Source organism: Propithecus coquereli, unplaced genomic scaffold (assembly GCF_000956105.1).
Source record: "Propithecus coquereli isolate 6110/MARCELLA unplaced genomic scaffold, Pcoq_1.0 Scaffold67, whole genome shotgun sequence".
Lineage (NCBI taxonomy): Eukaryota > Metazoa > Chordata > Mammalia > Primates > Indriidae > Propithecus > Propithecus coquereli.
The window spans coordinates 5,079,494-5,091,890 of NW_012152729.1; the positions used below are offsets into that span (position 1 = coordinate 5,079,494).

The window sequence follows — 12,397 nt, forward strand, 5'->3', positions numbered from 1 at the left end:
ATATATCATATGAATATATTGTAAATATATACATATATAAATAAACATATTTTTTATATACTCAAACATTATGAGTGTTTAAAATAAAAAAGGGGAAAGTCTCCCTGATTCCCCTGCTCCCCACCCAATCTTAATCCACAGAGGATTGATTTTTTTTACTGTTGAAATCCTTCAATACATGCAAGTGTATTTGTAAACACAAATATGGTTACATTTTTTGTGCTTCACCAAAAATGGGGTCACTTTATGCCTAAAGGGGAAAGTCTCCCTGATTCCCCTGCTCCCCACCCAATCTTAATCCACAGAGGATTGATTTTTTTTACTGTTGAAATCCTTCAATACATGCGAGTGTATTTGTAAACACAAATATGGTTACATTTTTTGTGCTTCACCAAAAATGGGGTCACTTTATGCCTAACATTCTGCTTTCTATTCTTTCTCTAAGTATCTCCCAGATGTCTTTTCCTGCCAGTACATGTAATCCCACCCATTTCTCTGCCTCACGTTCCTTACTGTGTATACATGCACTGGAATTTGTTTAACCACAGCTCACCTGCTGGACACTTTTTGTTTTGTTCTGAGACAGGGTCTAGCTATGTTGCCCAGGCTAGTTTTGAACTCCTGGGCTCAAGTGATCCTCCTGCTTCAGCCTCCTGAGTAGCTGGGACTGCAGATGTGTGCCACTGTGCCCAGCGTGGACCCTTTTTAATATGACACACAGTGCAGCAGTGAGCATGATTTATGCAGTTATTCTTATGGGGCACATCTGTAGAATTTCTGGGGCAAAATGTCTGCATGTTTACAGTTTTGACAAGGACTGAAAGATCGATCACTCTACATACTGTGCCAGTCTCTACCCTCATGCTAAGTGTGGGAAATGGACTTTTTGCCCATTCTCTTGCTAGTATGGGATATCATTTTTATCAATCTGGTAGATGAAAACGATATCTCAATTTGCGTTCTTTTGTTGGAAGTGAAGTTGAGCGTCTGTTCCTGTTCCTGTGTTTATTGGCCATTCATTACCCCACCCCGTCAACCCCACCTGAGTCTGGAATGGTGCAAGCTGCCATGGCAGGGATGGAGCATGGTAGAATTGTTTGTAGTCCCTAAAAGCTGCTGCCAGAGGTCACAGATACCTCACCCACTCACATTTCATTGCCCAAACCCAGCTGTGGGTTTTGAGGGCCTTGAGATTCGTACAGTTTTGGAGGCTCCCACCTTAAGGAAAAAGATATACAATTAAAAATGTAAAACCAGGTACAATGGTGAATATTTATTTAGAATAAGAGACACACTAAATTAAAAATTTTGAAATATTTTCCTTCTGTTTTTGTTTTGGCCTCCAGTATGATAGATCCTTCCCATTGTATTCAGACTTCAGTATGACCAGTAGTTCTGAAAAAGTCTACAAAATCAACCTGAAATTCAGCTGTACAAAAGAACAATTCAGATTTTATTAATAGAGCGCCGCTACATTGTGTTGAGCAACATCATCGTACAGTCAGTGTGCTTTCACACGACATACATTGATTTATTGATGAATATGTGTAGGAGTATCGCTGGAACACTTGTTTCTGCAGGCTGTTGCAGTGAGTTGGAAGCAATTTTGTGTGCCATTTTATTTGGGACTGTCAAACTTTGTCAGTTCAAAATTTGTCAGATGCACCAATATGCGATCTGATACATCGGGATACACAAAACTGCAACCTCCTTCGTGCACTTGCTGTTTGTAGTACTGCTACAGGTTTGTGTCTGCAAACCCTGGAATTCTGATAAATTGTTTTATGTGATTCCCACCAAAAAAGGGAGAAAATGGGTAGTACATTTATAGTTGCGTACAGTACATTGTTGAGTGTATTCCTGATGAGGCTGAACTTCCATTGAGGTGCTGATGGCAGTAGAATTCTCCACTTACAATTTTATGCATTTGATGATCTGAAGAATTTCCCACAGACAAGCTCCTGGCCCCATATGTTGCAAACCTGTTTTTCCTCCACTACCCACATACTTCTAGCTGGACGTCATAGGACACATTTATCTCTCGAATTTTGGAGCCTGTCCCTGTGGTGTCAGGTCAGTCCGTGCAATGGGTGTTAGAGCATATCTGGAAGCCGTTCCTACACAGGAGGCTATAGTAACTTAACCACACTTGGGAAGTAATGGCCAGACCCAAATTTTTTTCTTTTTTTTTTTTTTTTTGAGACAGAGTCTCACTGTGTTGCCCGGGCTAGAGTGCCATGGCGTCAGCCTAGCTCACAGCAACCTCAAACTCCTGGGCTCAAGCGATCCTCCTGCCTCAGCCTCCCGAGTAGCTAGGACTACGGACATGCGCCACCATGCCTGGCTAATTTTTTCTATGTATTTTTAGTTGTCCAATTAATTTCTTTCTAATTTTAGTAGAGACGGGGTCTCGCTCTTGCTCAGGCTGGTTTCGAACTCCTGAGCTCAAACAATCCGCCCGCCTCGGCCTCCCAGAGAGCTAGGATTACAGGCGTGAGCCACCGCGCCTGGCCCAGACCCAAATTTAATGTGTCCCTCACTCAGCTTCCAATTTGTTGAAACTCAAAAATGCCCATTGCTATTTCATCATCACCTGGCACGAGGAGCTGCGATGGAGGAAGGCGGCGGGGTGTATTATAATAATTTAATCAGCCAGTCCTCTGCCTTGTGCTCCTCCCTTCCTGCTTTTCGGTAGTGCCAGTCATGATTAGCCATGGTTTTGCAAAGTCCCTAGTTGTGGAAATCTGACAGCCTTTTAATATTAATTTCCTTATCAACTATGTAAATATTTACTCCAGGTCATTTGGTAGGTACTACATGGAAAGGGCTCTCTCCAAGGACACCCACGATCTGCTGATTAGCAAATGCAACAGCTTTTCCTTATTTACATCTTCTTGGACATCTCTGTACTATTTTTACATGTGACATTTGTCTACTTCCAGGTTGTTGTAAGTTGAATTAGTTTTGACTCTTTGGTTGCCTTGAAATTGTTGGCTTCCAGGGTAACTTTGTCTGAGTCTTTACTTTCTTCTTGTTGGTCAATAGGTAGCATTTACTTCAGCAGTGATTATTAGATTTCACTGTGCTAGAGGAAAATTTGACATTTTGCTATGCCAAATGTCAGACAGGAAAAAATGTTCTGCTTATAATGGCAGAGTATTAGAAACCGTCTTAAATAGCTATCAATAGGGGATTTATTAAATTATGGTAATGTATAAATGTGTGTATGTGTGTATTTATGTATTTATCTCTATATAAATAATAGTTAAAACTAACATGTATATTTGTATTTATGTGGAAATGCCTGCAGATATACTTTTTAGTAGAAAAAGCAGGCTAGAAAACAAAATATATTAATACATGATTTTATAGTTTAAAAACTACATATGCATAGATTATAACATGTTATTTCCTTATTTTGTATGTAGTGTTTTACCATTTCTAGAGCCCTTTTACATACATTTTTGTTTTGATTTTGCACATGATTATTATTTGGGTATGCAAAGAAGGCAAGTATTAAGTTTTATTTTCTAAATGAGGGACTGATTGGGAAATAATATAGTGAGGGGGTAAGAACTTGAAAGACCGAGGATCCAATCTTGGCGACCAAATCCTAGCATTGCTTCTTGCTGTCTGTGTACGTCATAGGACCTTTATTTCCCTTGTCTGTAAAATGAGCTGGTGTTGGGGGACTAAATGGCAAAGAATGAGAAGTGCCTGTATAGTGCTTGATTTGTAGGTACCTGTAATCAGTGAGTAATAGATAATCTATGTTAATTACAATATTAATGTTTTCAACAATAAGAGGTTTTTCTTCCCCTAATGTATTAATTAATGCTGTGTAACTAACTACCCTAAAACTTAGTGACTTAAGACAACAAACTGTTGTTATCTTTTAATTTCTGTGGGCCAGGAATTTTGGAGTGGTTTTGGTCAGGTTTTCTCAGATCGCAGTCAAGCTGCCAGCTGGGGCTCTGTCATCTTGCCTGGGGCTGGAGGACCCACGTCCAAGATGGCTCATTCCCATGGCCATTGGCAGGAGGCATTAGTTTTTTGGTACTTGGATCTCTCCATAGGGCTGCTTGTGTGTTGTCCCGATATGGCTATGGCACTGGTTTTCCCCAGAGTGAGTGATGAGAGAGAGAGAGAGAAAACATACTGGGAGTATGAGCATGCAAGGCAGAAACCACAGTGGCTCTTTGTGTGTCACAGGATGAGAATCCTGGGAAGGCATGGATGTTGGGAACCATCTTGGAGACTGGCTGCCGCACTCAGTAACTGACACGCTGAAATTTAAATCCAGGTCGCCTGGCTCTTTCTATCACTGACATGTTGGAGTGCCCGAGGCTTTGCACTTAGTCTTCCTTTTTTCTGTCTATACTCACACCCACTTACAATTCAATTCCAGACCTTTCCGCTGAACTCATGACCCGTATATCCAGTAACCACTCTAGTTGAAGCTGAATAGGCATTTCAGCTTCAGCATGTCCAAAACTGAGCTCCTGACACCCCCACCCCAACCCTGTCTCCCTGTGGGCCTCCCCATCTCAGGGATGGCAGTGCTATTCTTCCAGTTGCTCAGGCCAAAACTGTAGTGTCCCGTTCGCCTCTGCTCCTCCTCTCCCATCCAGTCATCTGTCTGCAAAGCCTGTGGGCTCTGCCTTCAAAATACACCTAGAATTCAGCATGTCCCACCATCTGTGCAGCCCCCACCCTGATCCATCTCTCACCAGGATGTGCAGCCACCACCATCTCTCACCAGGATGTTACAAGGGCCTTTTCATTCTTCTCTCTGTTCTCCACACAGTAGCTGGTGGCCCTTGTAAGAGCCAGATGAGATCATGCCACTGTCTAGCACGTCCACGGCATTCAGAGGGAGAGCCACTGACCTCGCTGCACCTATGGACTCCACAGGGCTGGCCTCCCCTCCTGAGAGTCTCCCCAGTGCCCCGTCCCAGGGCCTTCACCTCTCTGCATCAAACGCTCTTCCTCCGGACTGCCGTCCCCTGCTTCCGGCAACTCCTTCTCAAATAGCACCTTCTCAGGGCGGCCTTCCAGAGCCACTCTGTCTAGACTTTCAAACACCCTTGCCCTGGTTACGCCTTGTTCTCCTTCTCTGCTTTAGTTTTTCTCCTTTGTTCTTATCACTGTCTGACTTACTCTATTTTTTATTTAATTTTCAAAAACTTCTCTTTCATTAGACTGTGAACTAGAGAGCAGACATTTTTCCCTGTTTTGTTCACTGCTATATCAAATGACCTAGTAGATTTGCATATTCTTGAAGCCATTTTTATTTTAATATTTAAGAACGTAGGTGTTACCTTCCCACACAAATATGGTTGAAGTTAGCATACCAGAAACATTTGTAACTCATCAGTACAGTGTGTTATTTCTTGCCCAAGATTACTAGATCCGATTACAGGGGTGGGAAAAAAAAAAAAGGGAAAGTTTAGGAGTTTCCCCTATGAGAACTGTTTCTTTTGTGAATTGATTGCAAGTTGGGCATGAAATTCAGATGCAGGATTAAAGTCTGTGGTTCTGTAGGGAATTATAAGGAGAGCCATTAGGAGAAGCACAAAGTGTGTGTTTAAAGACCCATATATTTTGTTTTATTGACAAATAAAACATGTATATATTTACTGTGTACAACATGATCTTTTGAAATACATATGCAACGCGGAATGGCTCAATGAGCGCTAATTAACATATGCATTACCTCACATACGTACCTTTTTTGGTGATGAGAACACAAAATCTACACTCTGAGCTATTTTCAAAATACAATACATTGTTATTAATAAGTCACTATGTTGTACAATAGATCTCTTGACCTTGTTCTTCCTATCTAACTGAAGTTTTTATATCCTTTGACCAACAAAACTCATATCTTTAACATGCTTAGAGTATGAAAGGACCACATATTGTTTGGAAAGATGTACCATATAAAAGTATTGACGGGGGAAAAAAACAGAACCACGTTTCATTTCATCTGAAGATGCTGGCAAGCATGTCAGGCATTGTAGGTGTGGGTCTTTTAGTGGCTCGTTGAGCCCCCATTTGCTGGCTAAGTGCAAGCTACTGTGCTTGATGCCTTGGGAGTAGAGAGGGATGGACTGGCCCTGCCCCCAAAAAGCTCAGGAGGCAGAGAAATGCAATCGCAGATGAGCAAGCTTTCCTGGGAGAGGGTGGCATAAAATAATGTCTGGCAGGGAGAAACAAGGCATGGACAGGGGGTGGCAGCCTTGAGGGGAGCACTGAACGGCATGAACAGGACTTCAGTAGGCAGAGAAGGGCCCCAGAACAGCCTGTGCTGTGGATGCTTCTTGCACGTTAATCATCTGGGGACCCTGTCGGAAAGCAGATTCTGATGCTATGGGTCAAGGAGAGGCAGCAGATTCTGCATTTCTGACAAGCTCTCTGGGGATGCCGATGTCTGTGGTTCGAGAGGACCCACAGAGGTGACTGCTTGTGCTTCCTTGACTGGGAAGAAGGGGCAGCCTGGAAGCTGCAGCACAGACTTCACACGTGGCCGGCTCTGGGACGCTGGGTGAACGCAGCGACAGCCAGGAGCCCAAGACTGATCTGGTTTTAGGTGCTCAAGACCACCTGACCTTTCTTTGATCACAGAGCCATTTGCTCAGCCTTTGGGCCGCTGCCCTCTCCTGCAATGTCCCTCTAAAAGTTCGCTTGGCAATTTCCATTGAGATTTGTTTGACTTTATGATCTCTGAACTCTTGGGGCATATTGCTAGAATGTTACTTTGGCTCTTCAGAAAGAAATTGATTCTATTATTGGTAGATTTTTAAATGTCTTTTTTTTTTAAAGCTGCCAGTCTCTCTTGTGATCAAGTCCAATGATTTACTTTTAAATAGCATATGAATTAATTAAATGGGTCTCTTGTTTTTAGGGACCCTAATTGGGGGAAGAGGAGATCATACCAATCATTCTTTAAAACCATCAGGGGTCCCAGTTAACCTGCGTGACCTCAGCATGAACCACCAGGGTAGTGCAGATGCCATCAAGTGGACACCATGAGGGTCACGCCTCTTCTTTCTGTAAGAATTGAAGCAGGTTGAATTTCTGACAGTTACACGGGGGTCCCCAGAGGAAAACTCTGTTGCCGCGTATTGTTGTTTTTCAGTTTTATTTAGGCAGGGCGGGCACACATGTCTGCAGATGTGTACTAAACATGCACATACATGTATGTTTCCAATTCTCTTCCTAGGTTCTGGCCCTGATTGCGTTCATCTGCATAGAGACCATCATGGAGTGCTCCCCGTGCGAAGGCCTCTACTTTTTTGAGTTTGTCAGCTGCAGTGCGCTTGTGGTGACTGGAGTCTTGCTGGTTATGTTCAGTCTCAACCTTCACATGAGGATCCCCCAGATCAACTGGAACCTGACCGTGAGTACAAGTCACCTCTCCAACTATGAAAGTATCGTGTGCTGGTTGGCTCCAATGAAAAGCCGGAATCTCTCTGTGGCATGTTTGGTTCTAGTTCATTTTTATCCTTACGTATTCTGTGATAATTCGACTGTGAGATTTAAAATTTCTGTACCGGGTAGAATAAAACTACAAAGTAAATTAAATCTTAACTAATGGTAGATCATAACATCATCATAACAAGATTATTCTGGCTCTTTTAAAGATGTCATTTCAATTTAGTGATGATCTGAGAAGACTGGTCATGTTGATATTTGCAGAATGTTGGAAAGAAAATACAATGAAGGCATTTACATACTTTTCAGACTGGACACAAAAGCCATTTTACAGAAATATTGATTCTGAAAGAATTGAAAATATGAATGAAAATGCCAATAACTGGCCAAGCCTAGGAATATTATTAAATTCAAAGCAACCGGGAGGACCTGGAGGGTTTGGTGGTTTGGTCAGAAAGTCGTGACTGGAAATGTGTCCTTTTCTCCCTGTGGTTTGGGTTCTTAGCCTTGTTTGGATACCTTTGTCATTTGGCATGGGAAAGTCAGGGCTGGTCAGTCCCAGACCCCCTTCCCTGGACTGTGTTACTTGTCCTTACTGTGCTGAATGAGAAAGGAATTTTAATATTGTTTGGTTTTCTTGATATTTCTTTGCAAATAAGCGTGTGCAAGAGCTCAGAGGGAATCAGCGAGGGAGACGCACAAGCACAGTCTGAGGCTTTGCCCTTCTTTGCTGTGGATGGAGAACCCTGCAGGCATCACAGCTGCTGAGAGGGAGAGGGAAGGGAGAGCGCTACGAGGAGCCAAGCAGAAGCCACGCGTGGCTCCATCTGGGTGTGTGTGGGTGCCATGAGAAAGTATGGCCCTGTGGGAAGAGGCCTGAGCTGTCACCTTGCCTGGCAGGGCCGCTCTATGGTGTGCCCTGGGGCATGAAGAGGGGAAGGTTCTCCTGACAGAATGTCCCATGTGTTGTACTAACGGGCACAGACTCCTAAAGGAGAAAAATTAAAAGGAGAGTTGCTGATCTGGAAAAGTTGATGTCAGTTGAAAACTTAGCTGGTTTTGTCTTAGCATCGAAAGCTGAGAAAAATTGGATGATATTTTATTTTTTTTATTTTTTATTTTTTTTGAGATGGATGATATTTTAAATTTAAGCTCTAAAACCTCAAGATAACTGGAAGCATTTTGTTTAAGTTTTTGTGACAGATTTTAGTGTCCCAACTATTTGTAAGATAAACTTTGTGCTGTCCATAAGAAAATGTATACAGAGTCACGTCCTAAATTGACAGCATAGTAGACAGATAGCTTAAGAGAACCTTATAGACCTCTCCCAACCAAAATGTGTGTTCCATGGGTGTAGGGCAAGGTCAAGGTTAGCGTCTCATTCACTGGTATCTCAGTTGTGCAGTGTTTCCTTTTTTTTTTTCTCTTTTTAATTTTTCTTTTTTTTTTGGTCACCCAAACAATATCCAGTGTTTCTAAGACCCTCTCAATAACAAACTTGCAGGAGGGGGTGGGCTGAGGAGTGACTGAAACCCTGCAGGAGGACCTGTTTGACAAAGTAGCAGATACTGGGAAGGTTAAGACCATAGGCTTTGAGTTAGACAGACCTGGCTAGGTTCAAGTCCAAAATGGCTCTTAAGGGCTGTACATGACCCTGGCCACGTCACTTAGAGCCCTATGTTGGTAAATCTCTCACCATTGGTAAAGTGGAGATAGTAATTTTTTTTTGCAGGGTTGTTTTAAGTATAAAATGAGATAATGGGTATAAAGGCATCTAGTAAGCCCTCAAACTAGTGGGCACTGCTGCCAGTTTTTGTTCTTGTTTTTGTTTTTTGAGGTGGGGTCTCACAGTGTTGCCCATGCTAAACTCACAGTATAACAATATTAATCTCACCTTGAGTAAGAGGTTGTTCTGGCAGGCTGCTTTTATCTATTAACCATACGATTCTGTAGACTTTCACCAGGTTTGACTTTATTCCCTTAATTCTGTTTTGTCAATTTATTTGATAGCCATTAATCTGTTAAAAGATTTCATGCTTCACATTTCTCACTAATTCATACTGGCGTTTATCCCCAGAAATACCTACTTTAGTGAGCTTCCTTAAATTCTGATTTTTCTAATTTAATCGTGAAAGACTTTCCACTTGTGGACTACCACGTTATTGGTTGGATTGAAGTGCATCTTTTTCATTGGAAAGTTGATACCCTTTTCTTCTGGGTGGTGTTGGCTGGGGCCCATAGCTGGGTGGTGATGTGATCACCTGAGAACGCCTTCCTGTCCTTCGGGATCCTTTCCAGAATTTCCAGCCTTTTGGAGCAGATGAAGGTTGTGTGCAACATAACATATAGGTATGTGCATTCCATGATCTTGAGGAGATGGTACCTACTGGCGGCAGCTAATGTCATCTGTTCTCTGAAAGGGGAGACAAAGTGAGTTTGGGCTGCTCGTAGCTCACCGACTGGCTACGGAAGAGCTGGCCCTGGCTGTGTTGTTTCTCTAACATGGTGGTGGGAGGATTTTTGTCCCCACCAGAGCCAGCCAGATGAGTGAAATCGGGTGTGATGGGTATAGATTTAGAAAAATGGGTCATTCCAAGCACCCAGGTTGGCATAAATATGGATGAGAAATGGTTAATAAGGACAGCGCAAAATATTCTACAAGCATAATTTGATGTAATTTGAAAGATTCTTGTTAATGTTGGATTTTGGGGGTACTTTTTAGGTGAATTATGAAACTTGTTCTGTGATTCTTTTTTTTTTTTTGAGACAGAGTCTCACTCTTTTGCCCGGGCTAGAGTGAGTGCCGTGGCGTCAGCCTAGCTCACAGCAACCTCAAACTCCCGGGCTCAAGCGATCCTTCTGCCTCAGCCTCCCAAGTAGCTGGGACTACAGGCATGCGCCACCATGCCCGGCTAATTTCTCTATATATTTTTAGTTGTCCAATTAATTTCTTTCTATTTTTAGTAGAGACGGGGTCTCGCTCTTGCTCAGGCTGGTTTTGAACTCCTGAGCTCAAACAATCCACCCGCCTCGGCCTCCCAGAGAGCTAGGATTACAGGCGTGAGCCACCGCGCCCGGCCTGTTCTGTGATTCTTGTTTTTCTCTGTGTACTAGGAGCTCACCTACGCTTGATTTTGTTTCTTGGCCCAGGAACTCAAGTGCTTGATGCTAACTTTTGCAATATCCCATTTTAAGCCTTTGTGGTTTTGTTTTTATTTTCATTTTTTGATATAGGGTCTAGCTTTGTTGCCTGGGCTAGAGTGCAGTGGTGTCATCAAAGCTCACTGCAAACTCAAACTCCTGGGCTCAAGCAATCCTCCTACCTCAGCCTCCCAAGTAGTTGGGACTACAGGCATATGCCATCACACCGGGCTAATTTTTCTATTTTTTATGGAAACGGAGTCTTGAACTCCTGACCTCAAGCGATCCTCCCACCTCAGCGTCCCAGAGTACTAGGATTATGGGCATGAGCTCCTGTGCCCGGCTAAGCCTTTTAAATTGTATTTGTTGCAGAAAAACTAGAAGATATAGGCAATTAAAAAAAAATTGTAATGACCAAAGAGAAATGAAAACACGTCCACACAAAAGCTTGCAAATTAGCTACATTCATAACCAAAAAGTAGAAACAACAGAAATGTTCATCACTGATTAAAGGATAAATAAAATGGTGGTGTATCTGTGTAATGGAATATTATTCAGTAATAAGGAATGAAGTATTGATACATGCTGCAACATGAATGAACCTTAGAACCATTACACTAAATGACAGAAGCCAGGCATGAAATGCCACATATTCTGTAGTTCTGTTTATATGCAATGTCCAGAATGGGCAAATCGATAGAGGTAGAAAGCGGATTGGTGGTTGTCAAGGGCTCGAGGAGGAGTGGGGAATAACTGCTAATGAGTGTGAGGGTTTTTTTTGGAGTGCTGAAAATGTTCTAAAATTACATTGTGATTAAATTGTACGTTTCAATTGGGTATATTTTATAGTATGTGAGTTATAGCTCAATAAAACTGTTTAAAAATCTGTGATGCAGCCCACCCATGGGTAAGCATTTATGATACTTGGGTATAAATTCTTCTAGACTATTTTTCATATATGCATGTATGTTGTGATGTGTGGGTGGGGAAAACAGAGCCCTTAAAGTCATTCTTTTTGGTTTAAATTATCAAGAGTATCTTCCATGTTAAATATACAACTGCATCATTGTTTTTAATCACTGCATAATGTTCCGTTATGGAAATACACTTTTATTTAACAAATTCCTTATTTAACATTTTATTTGCTTCCAATTTTTTGCTATTTTAAATAATGTCAGGAAGAACATCCTTAATACTTAGACTTTTTTGCCCTAATATAGTTAAGATGAATTTGCAAGTTTGGGGTTCATAGGTAAATCACATGAACCTGTTTAAAACCTTTGATACCTATTGGCAAATGGTTTTCTAGAAAGTTGTGTCATTTAAGCCCTACTTGCTGGTCTTCTCACTCTCTCAAACACTCACACACTTACCCTGGGCATATAGTCTTTGCCATCTCACAGATGAATAGCAGTATTTGATTGCCAATTTAATTTCCATTTCTTTGGTTACAAATAAATTTGAACATTTTTTTCTTGCTTATTGGCCACTTATAATTCTTTTAAATTGCTTATTTGTATCCTTTCCTCACTTTGTTACAAAAAGTAACATTAATATGATTAATATGGAAGAGCTATTTATAAATTAAGGATATTGAGCATTTTGTCAAATGGTTATTTAAAGTTTAATATTTATCAAGATTTTATTTGAAGTTCTCCACATTTGATGTAGTGCTTAGAAAGTTCTTCCTGGCCGGGTGCGGTGGCTCACGCCTGTAATCCTAGCACTCTGGGAGGCCGAGGCGGGCAGATTGTTTGAGCTCAGGAGTTCGAAACCAGCCTAAGCAAGAGCTAGACCCCGTCTCTACTAAAAATAGAAA

General features: G+C 41.8%; 1 protein-coding gene across 1 annotated transcript in view; it reads left to right on the forward strand.

Moving 5' to 3' along the window:
* The window catches only part of CMTM4 (CKLF-like MARVEL transmembrane domain containing 4), a 50,393-nt gene that overhangs the window by 33,304 nt on the left and 4,692 nt on the right, over window positions 1-12,397 (forward strand). Inside the window, exon 2 of the mRNA XM_012660619.1 lies at window positions 7,226-7,402. Within this exon, the coding sequence (XP_012516073.1) occupies window positions 7,226-7,402 (177 nt within the window). The remainder of the gene's footprint in view (window positions 1-7,225; window positions 7,403-12,397) is intronic.